Source organism: Polyodon spathula, chromosome 5, assembly GCF_017654505.1.
Source record: "Polyodon spathula isolate WHYD16114869_AA chromosome 5, ASM1765450v1, whole genome shotgun sequence".
NCBI lineage: Eukaryota > Metazoa > Chordata > Actinopteri > Acipenseriformes > Polyodontidae > Polyodon > Polyodon spathula.
This window is the reverse complement of record NC_054538.1, coordinates 40,438,536-40,454,416: the sequence shown is the minus strand read 5'-3', so window position 1 is coordinate 40,454,416 and position 15,881 is coordinate 40,438,536. Positions and strand designations below refer to the sequence as shown.

The window sequence follows — 15,881 nt, the reverse complement described above, 5'->3', positions numbered from 1 at the left end:
ACAAGTGCTTATTATCGAAGTCATTGTGAACATTGTGGCTAGACATTTTGTGTATACATTTTTTTGTGTCTGCAATGAACACAAAATATGTTTCTTGTATCATAGGGTGCTATGGACCACAAATGGAAACATTACACATTGTAGTTTATTAATGGCCTTTCATTATTGAAGGATGTTTCATTTATCTCTATTCAATTTATAGCACATACAGTAGTTTACATAATGGTAAAGCTTATTTTAAATGTTTCAAAACAAAAATGACAAAGCTTCAGTTAACCTCAAGCCAACTTTTGAAAAGAAAATGTACTGTATTTTCAGTTTTCTACACGATTTCTGTCTCAATGGTAGGTCAAAGAAAGTTCTTTGTTTGCTTACCTCATTTTCAGAAAGTCTGTGCCTGTTTCATGTTTTACATAATTCTATGTGAGCATCATCTGCAGATCAAAGAATGCTACTCATTGCAAAGCACGTCAGTCAAAAAGGGTCACAGCCATTGGCTATTGATTAATGAAAGGAAATAATGCGTTCAATGGGGTGAAGACAATCCTACTCTCCCGGCAAAACGACCAAAAAAAGTACAAGACAGATCGCAAACCGAGATTTCAAACACCCACCTTTCTTGAATCCAAAATAGGAATCATGTTACTTTAGCAAAACTGGACATAATGTAACATTATAAAGTTTAAACCACGATACCAGATCTTTAAGAAAAATGACCTTAAAATATTCACGAGTGGGAAACAGAAGATGTAGAGGACATCTACAACATTGTGATTTAGACAGAATTATTTAAAGTATAAAAATCTAAAAGTTCCATTGTATTGTTTCTCAGTGCTCATGTTTACAACACCCAAAACTGTTCCTATTACTAGCCTTTATTGTAATTAGTAATATGAACATGAATTGCTATGCAGAGAATTGTGCCAGGAGCTAATCCAAGGAAATTAAGCAACCTGTAGCAAACTCAACAATTTCATTTATAAAGACAGCTCCTAGCTTTGATGCTGTCCAGATCACAAGAAAAGTACATTTTACAACTTAAAAGCATTCTAAACTCTTTGTTCTGTAGCATACCCTCTCCAAATGAATTGTGCATGTCTTGTACAATGGAAGGGTTTAAACAGCAATGTGGTTATAATTAAAAGGATTGTGGACTAGTTTTCAATTTGGAACAGATATCAAAATATCAAATTTCTCCATTTGAATTGCTGACAGATTTTACTATGCTCAAGGATTACAGTAAATACCTGAATAAACCATTGATTCAGGTAGGTGCAAAATCACAGGCATTATTGCAGAGGGGGGATTTTCAACAGTAGATAGATTATGATTACAATTAGGACGTGCTTAAAATTCAATGGTAGAGCCCAGCACAGCCATGATAAAGAATCAAGTGCAGTTAACATATTTAATGACTGTTGAAAAACAATTCAAAGCTGCTACAATATGTACACTGTCATTTCAAATCTCTTCACAAAAACATTAAAAGCTGCAGTGCCCAGTGCAAAACCACATCATAAGAAACCACATCTGTGGTGAAAAAACGCTAAAAAAGTCACTACATTTAAATCTAAAAAAAAAAATCTTAATTCAGTCCACTAAAAAATAAAGGGCTCTACATAATCTCTGCAAGTAAGAAATCAGTGTCCAGTGTGAAAACACAACACAAAATAAAAGAACACCCAAAGTAGCACTATAGTATTGTGGATATTTTAGTCTTTTAGTCTTGTTCCCCTTTCTTAACGTATTCTTACTGCAACACATCCTTTAAGTCCTGATTTCAAGAGTGACCTTCCTACTGTTGATTTGATGGACAGTGACACCTGAGCCTTCTGCCAGTTCTGTTGTCAAACACTTGTCTTGTTTCTATTCCTGAAGGATATTATCTTCAAGTATTGCTCATCCTTTTTATTTATTTATTTTAAATTTAGTCGTCTCTAATTTTTTACCCCGGTTTTCTCCCCAATTTAGCGTCCTTATTTAGGCTGGAGAACGCATCCTCCGAAACTTGCTTTTGTTCTCTCCACGGAGCAGTCTGGGGAAGAATCCGAGAATCAATATATTTATAAACTTTACTTCAGATTCTCTAAAATCCACTGTCAAAAAAGCGCTGTGTAACTGCACAACAGACAGACTGATTTGGAATGCAAGAATAAAAAACACAGGCTGTGATGGATAAAGAAGTACACTGTAATATTGAAGAGATGGGCTTTATCAGAAAACTGGTGATGGAGTCGGAAATCAAGTGTGACAGGCAAGTGCATTAATTGGTTACACACACACACATACAGATTTTATATATATATGTGTGTGTGTATGGGGATTGATTTTATTCTTAATACAAGGGAGGTAAAACGTAGTTGACATGTATCTGGCTATTGGATATCGGAGTGCTGACTGTATATAACAAATTTTAAATAAAACACACGTTACTCATTCTCTTTAGTCCTGCGATTTGTTATTCTGCCATCTTTCAGAACCCACTTCCCTGATTGTACAGAATACAGCAGTGATAAAGGACTTGGAAATAGCTTTTTCGTAAGCATCTTCTTTACTGACACTTATGGTTTATTGGTAATGGCAATAGGGTTCTTTAAAAAAAATAAAAATAACAAAATGTGGCACAATGTGTAAAAATGTGCTATGTTAGAATACGTTTCAAACTAAATGCCAACTAAGATATTAATCATTTAAATTTTGGGGTCACTTGACACGCGTAAGTTCCTATTACTTTAAGTCGTATTGAAATTGGTGCTGTTGCAATGTAAGCTTACTGTATACAGTATTTCACAAGCAGCATCAATTACCTGGATATAAACCATGTGTATTTTTATTTAATTATAAAAAAATTGATTACCGTTCTATATAACATTTTTAAACTGCATGCAAATGTTTTATTCCATTTATATGGATTACCTGTAAGATAATAGGATTTTCAATCAAATATAAAACTAGTAGCTATGGCAACAAATCACAGATTAGACTACAGTTAATTAAATTATCTACCTATATATATATATATATATATATATATATATATATATATATAAATCATAAAATCATTCCTTATTAATTTGTACTGCTAGTATGTTTTCTTTCTGTCGCTGTCTTGCTGGTCTCCTAACACAACCCACAATTTCCCTTAATTAAGCTCATATATATATTTTAAATGTGTCATGTGTCCTTACATAGTTAATGATTGACAATATTACATTAGACATTAAATAACTCAACACAATGTTGTGTTTATGGTGCTGTTCCAAATGTGTTCATTACAAGGGAATATATAACATTATATATACATAGCATAAATTAGAACATGGTCACTTAAACCTATAGGTTTGACTCCTATATGACTATGCAAATGTGATTTCCAATGACCATTCAAAATACATTCCTTGTGTTGCGTGGTTCCTGATATTTTCGGACATGGGGGTACAATTTGCTAGCCTACCTGTCATACTGGAACATGACTCCAGCTACATTGACTGAAATACAGAAAACAGGTGATAACTGGTCAAAAGACCTGTCTTCTTGGAACTTACGATCTTGCAATATAGAAACAAGCTCCTGGTCTTTGCCCCAACCCTGTTCTAAACAGTTTTACCAAACCAATTAAACCTCCACCTCGACTCTAAAGTAGTTAATTGTATATTTTTTCTTTCATTTTCATCCGTGGTTCAGACGTTCTGTATTGTACTACAATGCATGTGAACAAAATGTAAATAAATACATCCTCTTGAAAAAGGGATAAAACTGCAAACACCTCAGACAAGGAAAGATCCACAACAGCTCCTGTATCATAACACATACAAAAAATGAACCCCACAGCACTTCTGAGTCACTATGGAAATGTCACCATTAGTAACGAAAGGATATTGTGTAGGCTTGTCTTGCATTAGGAAGACAGATTCTCATGTATCATGTCTACAGTACCAATAAACATGTAAATACTTTATAAAAAATGTATTTTTGAATTGTGTACTGTGGATCTGCATGCCAGACTAAAAAAAAAAAAAAACACAAGTAAAATACAAAAACACTCATTCAACTAGAAGCAAATTCTGCTTCTTGTAATTATGTTTTCACGTGAAGCCTGACCTACGCATGCAGGAAATTCTGCTACTGCTTGTAAATGTGGTATCATAGCAACGTGATAGTATCACATCACAGCGACAAGCTGAGGCTGCAACTTAGGGGTTCTATTTAAAGGAACTGCCACAAAATATAGGGCAGTGTGCTTTTCTTTGATACTAAACCCCTAAAATGGAGCTAACGTAATACTACAATCTGTGGTTATTTTATACGACATGAATACTTTGAAAAAGAAAAACAAACACTACAAAAGACAAACAAATGATTCAAGCTTTGATTCATTAGTACCAAATTGATTTGAGCCCAACGGGTACCTGGACTTCCTGTTGTCAGACAAGCTCCTAAGTGCAGCATGAACTCAGAACAGGGGTCAACAATTACGTTATAAAAAATATGATCTTTGCAGGTGCAATTAGTTTCTGCTGGGTTCCAAATATCTCTAAAACTATGAGGAATGTTGGCAAAAATCTATTTCTAGTTAAATCGTTGCTCCACAGAGGGCATCATGTGCCCCAGTGATTCATTTTCAGCTACTCAAATTTTGCTTTACACTTGAGTAGGTCCCAGACGTCATGCATACCTGCGCTAAGCCTTCAGTAAAACAATACTCAGTTGGAGTAAACAGTTTTTTTTAATATACAAAATTAAAGGTTCACATTTTGTGCTGGTCTAAATTAAATAAGGCTATACATTCATCCATCATCATTTACCGCTTCATCTTTTACAGGGTCACGGTGAGCCGGAGCCTAACCTGGCAGACACAGGGCGCAAGACGGGACTACACCCTGGGCAGGACGCCAGTCCATCGCAGGGCACCACACACACACTTTCCAATCAGCCTGAACAGCATGTCTTTGGACTGTGGGATGAAACCGGAGTACCCGGAGAAAACCCAAGTAGACACGGGGAGAACAAGCAAACTCCACAGACAGAACCCTAGGCACTGTGAGGCAGCAGCGCTAACCACCACGCCACTGTACCGCCCACTATGCATGCACACGAGTATAAATAAAAGGTACAAGAAATAGCAGTAGTAGTAAGAATAATAAGTCACATAAGATTGCTGTAGACTTGTTTAAAATAATTAACTTACTAAACCAAAGGGAATATTTTTTGTGCCTATGAGTGTTATAATGTTGTTTTTGTACCGGACTGTAGCGAGTTACAAGATTGTAAAACTATACTGTTCTAGTTACCGTATCTATTAGAACTAATGCGGAGTAATGGTGACACCTCTCTTATTAAGCTTATATTTAAATCGTGTTTTGACATGCAACGTCAAACAAGTACAATCGCCACATAATGTCAGACTTCCAACTACAAGAGGAGCAAGCGTATTTGGGCATAGTACACAAGTTTCAACATGTCACCAAAGAAATGGTTTCTTCAAAACAGTCTTATTTTTGATGACTGACACTCAAAATAATAAAATTAAGTAATTTACAAGATCACACATATACACTTAAATGTTTTATCAGAAAAATATCTAACCAAAATAGTCAGAGGAAAATCCTGTAGACCTTTTAAGGTTATAGTAAACCCTAATATAACCTTCCAGCAAAAACTAAAAAGTGTATCTACATTTCTCACGACTTTTTCATCTCAAATACAGTGACATGCTGTAAATACTTTGAATCTAAATGAATTAGAACTGGAAGTTTTTCAGTGCTATCACATCAATCTTTTCTGATCCCATCCCCACCACGGTACAGAACACCAGTATAGTGTCCTACATGCAGGGAAAAAAAAAAATAATAAAAAAAAAAAAAAAATTAACAACATTGGAAGCAGCCACAGGCAAATGGTTAGCATAGCATCTTAAATCTCATGTCTAAGTCTGGTTTCAAACCTCACATCCTGAAATCAAAGAACTGCTGTGTTCCTGTGCTTGATCCTTTTCAATGAAGGCAGCTGTCACCCTTTTGTAGGTAGAGGATAAGGCTGTTTGCATCCCCTTCTAAACCAAGAGTATTCTAAGCAGGTGCAGTATTAAACACTGTGCTGACCATTCCAGTTCTCCCTGCTCCAGAGTGGAACACAGAAGGGGCTCGGAATACCGCAAGAGTACATGCTATAAAAATAAAAACGCCAAAATCGAGATCTATTTCCATAAAAATCTGGGTAAGCAGCAGATACTATTAAATCAAACTTTCGTACATTTCACTTCTTTCACAGCTTAGTATTTTTATTTATTTATTTTTAACCATAACACAATGACTCCTTGCATTTCTTAACAGTATCTTGGGAAGCTCTGTACTATGTTTATCAAACCTTTTTTTAGCCTGTCCTTATTGCCCAGACTGTATAGAGTTACATATCGTGTGGAGGAGACTTCTGCTGGGTCCTGGCGCCACATGTTTCTGTGAGTGATGCGTTTGGAAACTAGCTACAGTATGCTCAAGCATGGTGAAAGACGCAACTGGTTTTAGAAAACATGTTCCCCAGGGGAGCTTCAGAAACTTGCAGCTGCAACACCAACAAGGAAAAAAGTTCTTGGCCAAAAGGTCAAGGGATTTAAATCAAACATGCTGATATGTACTGTACTTAAATGATCTATTTAACATATAATCATAATGTGATTTCATTCTTTTTCTTTTCACTTAAACAAAAAACTGTCTCAAACGCCTCTCGTTTAAATGGGACAGCTGCTTACAAGATATTTTTACATAGTGACAGACAAGTTGAGAAAGGCATGCAAAGAGAATAATCTAGCTAGAAAAAATTAATCAAATAATTTTGCATTTTTATTTTTTATTATTACTTGTGCATTTCTCCTGAGGGATATATCGGACAATGTTCGTTAGGTAAACTGTCCCCCCCACGACTGGGGGGGGAATTCAGTTTGTTTCAAGGACCCCGAGTCGAGACGGGAAGTCAAGAACTCGTGACTCGGACTCGAGGTTTGACGAATTGACTACAAATCTGACAAAGAATAACATAGTATTATATTGCGTGCTTGACAGCAATTTATACATTTGTTTTACAACAGTCACACAAAAACAACACTTGTGGAAAAAATATATAAGGTGACATTAACTTTTATAGCCACTTGCTGTCAATCACTGCACATTATAACTTCTACCTAAACTGTGCAGTAGAAAAGAAATGTAGCCCACGCAACATCAACTACAAAAAAAAAGGGTCAAATAATATAAAATTTCTGGTTACAAAATTCAGTCAAACTTAAATTTGTTACTTAACAGGACGGCACAGTAATCAATCTCTGCTTCAAAATGCCACTGAATACACCGCAACATTTGCTGATTAAGCAAGATAAACAAAATTACAAAAGGTAATTTTGAAGAACATTGTGTAATAATAACAATATTACACAATACTACGACGCGCTTACTGAAAGGACTTGTTTTACTGTTTGGATGTGGAAAATATTCAAAGTTTTTTTTTTTTTTTTTTTTTTTTTTTTTTAAAGCATCAGAATAATATTCTACTCACAGTTCATCGTATGATTTAATGTAGCATAAAATTTGTTCTGCTGCACACAACTCACTATCCTATTGCTGTAAAAAAAAAAAACAATTCCAAATAAACAGCACTCCTTTGAAACATAATTACTGCAAGTTGCTCATACGTTACACAGCACTGGGAAAAAGACTGTCTCAGTGTTCTTGCATCATTAGTTAGTAACACACCTGAACAAACACTCAGTTCTGTGGTGGAAAAAATGTAATTAATATCAGTGCTCTTTAAATCAGCTAAAATAACAAAAACTGATGATCAGATTGTTGTGTCCCCGTCCCCCCCTTATCTTTTGATAAAAATCAGGATTGTGAATTACACTGCTGCAGGTCAATATAATTGTAGATAGTCAGGTCTTCAAAAAAAAAAAAAAAAAAAAAAAAAAAAAAAAAAAAGAATTATGGTAAGTACTATTTTTTTTTTTAACATCAGTGTAGTAATGTCCATCTATCTGTTGGGCAATAATGTAAAACATTTTTTGTTTAAATATTTAAAACAGGCACGTCTGTGAGGTGCTATACTAATATACATTTTTCAATAATAATAAATACATAAGTAAATACAAATTAGACTAATGCAGTCTTAACAGCAATCAGCTTGTTTTATTATTGCCCACAGTCTCTGCAATTGAATAAGCAGATATATTGTATTAGTCTTCAAGAGCCAGACCTGTTGCTAAACTGAGTGTTGAACTGAATTTCTTTTTTTATGTGCACCTAACATTTGTCTGACTGTGAACCTAGATTTTAGATACTTTAGAAACTCTGCACAGAGGGATGCAGAGTTTGACCCTATAACTACAATCAAAATGTTCTCAGGAGACCACAAAATGGCCAAAATATAGTTTCTAGGTAAACAGCTGAAAGAAGAAAAAAAAAAAAGAAAGAAGTTAGCATATGTTTATTTTTTCCTGAGGTTGGGTTAACAATACTGACAATTTCACCCAAATTAACAATGTTACTACAAACATAACTCCAGTTTAATGCACTTTAGACTATTCAAATTTCCCAGATATGAATTTGCTTTAATGTAAAAATGGATCAAACATTATAAATGGACCGAGTTTAACAGCTTTCTTCACAAGCCATCACCAACAGAACTAATGCTTGAACAGTGCTTACATTTTGATAATTTGCACATTGTAGTAATATTACTTCCAAACAGTGATGAACTTTTTTTGTAAACATGCTGTACTCTCAACTTCGTCATCAAGTAGCTAGCCTCAGTCCTTACCTTAATCTGCCTCAGATGTGAATCACTAGAGAATCCAGCATCCTCCCATGACGTCAAAGCATTTTTAGAATGATCCGACTACTTTACTTATATTAAAAAGTTGTTAGGTGTAACCTCAGAACTAGTTTCTGCCGAAAACTTAACTTGTCTACCATGCTTGTAATGATAAGAATCAAATAATCTATCGATTGGGACCCCACGATAACAAATCAATATTTTATTGAAATCGAATACTCCAGGAAATTAAAAACGTGTATATATTAACTTAAAAAACTTATATAATTGATAAAGTTATAAAAATATATAATATATATATATATATATATATATATATATATATATATATATATATATATATATATATATATATATAAAGTAAAAGATTTCTAAACAGTCCTTCGGGTTCTTTGCAGCTCTTTAATGACCCAGCCACACACAAAACTTGATTTTTCAAAGCGCGGTTGCGCTATTTTTATTTTTACAGAAAAATAAAACAAGCAAAAACCTAACTCCGTATGGAGCACTAAACTAAACTCTTTCCCGGAACCTTAACCTGTCAAATCGGGCAGCTACTCTGCTTACCGATTAAAACCACACTCTCCAAACATACACAATGCACAAAAAGGGTTTACACCATACCTTTTTCATTCTTTAATAACATAGTCGGGCTCATCACATTACAGCAGCCTAGAACATACTTGCTGCTCTCTTTAAATACCCTGCACCTGGCTCCAATTTACAATGACAGCCAGGTGCAGGGGATAATTACGAATACAGCAATTATATGTAATTAAGCAACAATCAAATTAGCGTTTCAGCCCGTGTCCTAGCGTTCTCAGCCTGTGTCCTTCTGGAAAGGTGTAGTCCTGTTTCCCCTTTTTCTCTGTTCCCTTTTCTCTCAAGGATAATTCTATACTCCAATTATAAGTATATATCTATATATATATATATATATATATATATATATATATATATATATATATATATATATTTTAGATCTCTATCTGCCTACTGCATGGTGTATGTCTTGAGCTAAACTAATTACTATATATATATATATATATATATATATATATATATATTATATATTTTATATATATATATATATATATATATATATATCTGGCTATCTGCATCATGGTGTATGAACAGGAGCTGGTGAGAAATCCAGCAGCAACCAAAAGTAATGGTTGGGCGCATTTTCTGTTCTGGAAAATTAAAGATCTTGACTATGTACCTTTTATAAGTAGGGGTCTACCTAAATCGCAATTTCGCGGAAATCGTGAAATTGAGGGGTCACCCCAAAATTCACCACTTAGGGGACAATGCATACCGAACAAGTACAGAGAGGGGAAAAAAAAAAAAAAAACTTGTTTAAATTAACTAATGCACAACGCAAGCTACGTATCTTCCTTCTGTAGAAGCCCTTTTTATTCCTTCGTCGTCCTGTGTGCATTGCAATTAAGCAAAAAACAAACAAACGCCCACAAATAACATTTACAAAAAAAAAAAAAAAAAAAAAATAACCAAAAGCGGTTTAAGTTCTTGTTTACTATTCAAATGACAATAACGTTTTAATCAGCCTATCAGTGCGTCTGTACAGCTTTTCTGCGAGGATCTTGTCAAGATATTTCCCAAAGAAACTGTACATGCAGATGGAGGGAATTGTTTTGTGTCAAAAATGGTCTTTGGAGAAAATACAAATCGATTGACCATACGATTTAGCTTCAGAATCACACATTTAACACAAGGCTACTATAGGTGCTGCTGAACAGAAAATAAAATAAAACAGCTTTCAGAAACCAAACTGGAAAGTCACCGCAGACAAAAAAAGTATTCCTGTCGGCAAGTTAAATCAAGTCACAACTCTGTTTTAGTAAGGAAACAAGCACCACTATTTTTTTAGGCTTTATAGTGTTCTTAAATACTGTCTGCTTAAGTGTATTTAATGTTTAAAACAGGTCCGCGAAATGTCAGCTAAATCCTAATTTTATTCCGCAACCTACCTGTGAAAAATACGTAAATTTACAGCGATTTAAAGTAGACCCCTATTTATACGCAAGGACAAGGTAGTATGTGCAATATGTAAATAGGTAATTACCTATCACGGAAATACGACAAAATTCAATCTACATCTGAAAACCAAACACCCAGAAAAAGAAAAATGATAAAACAAAACAACCACCAAACCAAAATGCTCAACCGTGAATGTGTCGTCTGTGGAATGTTCTGTTGCAGGAAAGGGTGTGCTACCTCTACTGTACTGTGTGGAAAAGTTACGCTAAGAATAGGCCAGTGCTAATGTAGTTTTCTTTCTCCTCTGGACAGTGGGGTTGTTCCACCCCCTTAAAATTTACCGTTATGTTTACACTAGAAAGTCATCAGATTTTACACAAAACAAGGAGAAGGCATAGTGACGGCAGGAATATGAAAATTGGAGCGCGCTATATTTGAATGCCTATGTATTTATCAAACGTCTTGAAACATCGGGATTTGTTTTAATTAGTTTTTTTATACCATTCTCTATAAATAGAGGACTTCTTGCCCCTTTAAACTGTTACTGTAAGGGAAGTCATTTAACTCAATGCTCGATAATCGTCGTTCGAATTTTCACGACAATCGAAGTCAGGGTTCGATTTACAACATTATCTACTTGTATACATCAAAGCAAGCTACTCTGGATACTGAATCTACAGTAATGACGTGTACTGTACAAATTAAAATGCGCTGTTCCAGAATATAAATCTTGAAATAAAGCTAAAGGAAAAGCTACTTTGTACATAGGCAATTAACACCCACGATGCGTCCACTACTGTAACTCACTGTAAATTCACATATTTGAAACTAACAAAAGAGTTCCATAATTAATTAGTTAGTTATTGGCGCAAAAAATATGCCTTTGTCCAGGTAAATCTGCGCATATTGTGGTCAATCATAGGGCAAAACTATATCCTAGTTCTGCTGTTCCAGCTGAACCAAAGATCTCACAGCATATTGAGACACTGACGATCCGATACTGAATTCCTGGAAGGTAATTTTTTTTTTTTAAGTAGCTTTATAAGCGCTACTGTAGTCCAATTACAGTGCATTTTAAACAATTCATAACAGCTTGAACACAGTTTATTTAATTATTCTAAGGTAGTGTAATTCCTTAGTTCCGAAAGACTGAAATTGTACCTTAAGTTTTTAGCAATATTAGCAGACATTTACTGAAGAAATGTTCTGAAAACAGATCATAAAGAATGGATGCCATATATAACAATTTTACCCAAAGCTTATGAGTGTTTTATTGTTCTACATAGCCTACACACAATTGTTTTGTTTAGATTAAGCTTTATCACTCACTCTTAAAATCAGGCATTTTAAAACCCCCAGCACATCATTTTGTTAACTGGAAAGTTGAACACAAGTTCACATTTACATTTGCACAGAGAAAAATTTAAAATCACAGCAAAATGTGTTTTGTTCATTTAATTTTAGTTATTTTAATAATGCATTTACTTGTAAAACAAATGCTGTCTATTTCTCATTCGTACCTTGTGTGGCACAACTTAACTTGTGTTGATTTAAAGTTATTATTCATATAAAGCACTCACAACAACAGAGCACAATATGCAGGATCAGCTACATTAGCAATGTATGTATTTATATTATTGCTCAGTCATGATAATAGGTTGTCAGATCTTATTAACCCCAAAATGTTCTCCTTGGCTCCACTCCCCAGAGGCTAAGCCCCCCCCCAGAATTATTTCTGGAGCTGCCCCTGGTTAGTATACCCCTCATCTTTGAAACTTGCTCCCGATTCATATCAGGGAATGCTAGAACTCTTAAATCCTGTTTGAAAACTTATTTGTTTGAGTCAATTTATTTGTGGCTCGTATATAGTCATAGGCTTTTTTTACATTTATTTTTGTAAAGCACTCTGGAATGCTTGAGCGCTATAGAAAGTGAAATTTGTATTGTATTGTCGTTCTATTATAACAACAATCCGAAAAACCCAGCATAAAACAAACCTGTTGTCCTACTTCTGAGCATAAAACTAACCTGTTGTCCTACTTCGTAAGTTATATGATTGCGCCTTTATCAGTTTTTATATATATATATATATAATATATATATAATATATAATAATTATATATAATATATATATATATATATTTACACAAGACAGGCAGACTCCAGCATTTGCTGTTAATGTTTGAACCAACTACCAAAATCCCAATGGAAACAGCTTATTACTCACCTTAATTCATTTCAAATTGTACTATAGTTTCTTATCCGTTTCCTTTAAAAGGCTATCCTTTACTGATGCTTTTCATTGCCGTTTAAAAAACTCCAAAAAAATGAATGCATTAAAAAAAGAATACATTTTTAAAAAAATCACAGAAGTTAACTTTAATTAACTGACAGCCCTAGTACATATATATAGGTAGATGACACTGTAACACTGACAATTTAGTTACGCGCCAACAGAGTGATTTTAGTGAACTTCAGGATTGGTTTGGCAAAAATTGTTCAATGTTTTAAAATGATCAATATGGTACCATGTTTGATTCAGAGAAAAAGGTGCAAAATATCATTTTAATATGGTCACTTGTAATAATTATACTCTTGGACAGAGCTGACAGTTTTAAATACATAGGTGTTCATAATGATACATCCCTTAATTTCAAAAACAAATTAAAAAGGCTGTATGTAGCAAAACTTGTATAACATTATAACATCATTAGTTTTAATACAAGACTTCGACTATCTAAACCAGTGATTCCCATCCCTGGTCCTGGGGACGCCTGTGACTTGTGATTTTCATTCCAACTGAGCTCTCAATTACTTAACTAGACCCTTAAATTGAACTAATAACTTGCTTAAATTAGACATTTTTAATTGTTTCCAGCTCCCAAAAGGTCGCAGATTTCAAGTTACTTATAAAATGTTATAGTTATCTGCAATGTTTAAGAGCTGAAGTAAAAAAAAAAAAAAAGGTGTAATTAAGCTAACTGAGTTCAATTAAGGGCTTAGTGTAGTAAACTGAGAGCTAGCTAGGAATGAAAACCAGATGACACAGGGGGTCCCCAGGACCAGGATTGGGAAGCCCTGCTCTAAACAATCCTGTTTGCAACTCTGAATTATGGAGACATGATATAGATGACCGCAAGTAAAGTTAAAGAAAACAGATACCCTGTTTAATAGGACTTGTAGATCTATTCTTCAGTGTGGCCCATTAGAACATCATGGTACTGTGTACACCAGATTAAACTTCTAAACCTCACCCGAGTTTAGGAGTTTCCACTGGAACCAGAGCCTTTTAAAAAAAGACTATCTAAATAGTATGTTCCAGTTTAATTGTATATATTCCCTATGAAATATAAACTGTGAGAAGCACTACTGGAATTAAATATTTTCCTTTTACTGACCCCCCTCAGACTAGAATAAATGAGCCAGCCCTCAGAGCCACTTTCTCATTTTAAGAGATTTGTTTGATCATTTGAACAAGCGTTGTGATTGCACGTGATGCTGAATGAATGCCAAAATCCATGGACTGTGAAACTGTGTGCTTACTGTATGCTTGTATGTAACTAACTTGCTCCTGTCTTCCTCCTGAGACCCATTGTCGACTAACTGTTTGCAGCTTTTCCAGTGTTTTTTTATTTATTTATTTTTTTAAAATGTGTATCCTTTTACCAGTTTGATTTTTTTTTTAAACTGGTATTCTGGTATTTACTGGCATTGAAACAAAAATGATCATCTTTAAAAATGAGCACTGAAATGCTTAAACTGTTGTTCTTACCTTTAGTAGCTTTATAAAATGTATTGTGCCAAAAACATTTTTATTCTTCACTGCTTTATATCAATAATTTAGGAAATGCAAATACACAAGTACTAAAAAAAAAATACTCCTCAGATAAGCGTTGCACCCTGATATCTTTGCTGTAGATGATACGGTCTGATTAAGTTAGTCTGAACTACAACAACAGACCCATTCATTCATAGACTGGTTAAAACACACAGGATGCATATTATTTGGCCCCTTATGATAGATCACAGAAAGCATTTTAATAAATGTCTTTGAACTGAGAAATCTGCATGGATTAAGTTCAAAGTTCACTGAAAAACCAAAACACCCTGTAAAACCCTTCTAGCTACTGTAACAATTAAGAATGAATACAATAACTATTTTGTTCATGCCATCACTTTAACAAGCAGCTGCAGTATGAGCATGATGCTACAGATTAGTTTATGCCAGAGGAGCCATACGGTGTTCAATTGGGAGGCCCTGCTCAACTATGCACTGTATATGCCCATTTAAAAATAAGCTCATTTAAAAACATCTTAGATGCACCAAACACATCTTATTGCCTATATTTAGGCACTACAATTACAGCAGGCTCACTGGTTAAAAATAGGCTTAAAACTCATAAAAGCCGACTCTGCTTGTAACTCTTGTGCTTATTTTAAATTTTTAAAACTTTGCAGGGCTGCACGTCCATCAAAATAATCCACCATTAAATCACTCTTGGTACATTAACTGGAATAAATTCTGGACATTCCACAGAAAATTACGATACAATGGCAGTGACTTACACACACAGGGCTTGAATTTCAACACAGGATCGTGCATTTTCCAAGTTGCTCTCACATATCTGCAACTTTCAGTGCTGGAAAATCCTGCAGAGATATTTTAAGACACCAAGCTACTGTATTATTTTCCACCCAATTTAGAATGCCTGAAAGGCTACAAATCTAAGGAAGTGGGCGTCAGTGACGAAAGCACTATGAGCTGCATTCTGCACAGTTATGTAAAAATAAATAAATAAATAAATAAATAAATAAATAAAAAATAGTGCTGGATATTTTAAGTGCCATGAGAATTTCTCTCGTATGTGATTCATGGCTGCTATCTTTCAGCATTATAGAAACTCAGCACACTGCAGTAAGTAAACTGTTTTTAAAAAAAATGATACTAAGTCTATGTGTTGTTTTGCAAGCAGTGACTCGTTTTAACTCTTAAAACTCAGCCCTTTTAATTTTGGGGGCACCAGCGTACCGAAGGTTACGCACATATTATTCAGGCACTG

The 15,881-nt window shown here is 34.4% G+C and overlaps 1 protein-coding gene across 3 annotated transcripts in view; it reads right to left on the bottom strand.

Annotated features, from left to right (window-relative positions):
- Positions 1-15,881, bottom strand: part of LOC121315959 (serine/threonine-protein phosphatase 2A 56 kDa regulatory subunit alpha isoform) — a 91,301-nt gene that overhangs the window by 43,240 nt on the left and 32,180 nt on the right. The window contains exon 1 of one of the 3 annotated variants that reach the window (XM_041250597.1): positions 5,950-6,061. The exons of the other annotated variants lie outside the window; for them this stretch is intronic. Within the exon in view, the coding sequence (XP_041106531.1) occupies positions 5,950-6,046 (97 nt within the window). The 5' untranslated portion in view covers positions 6,047-6,061. Of the gene's footprint in view, positions 1-5,949; positions 6,062-15,881 lie in introns of those variants that run through there. 3 annotated transcript variants of the gene reach the window in all.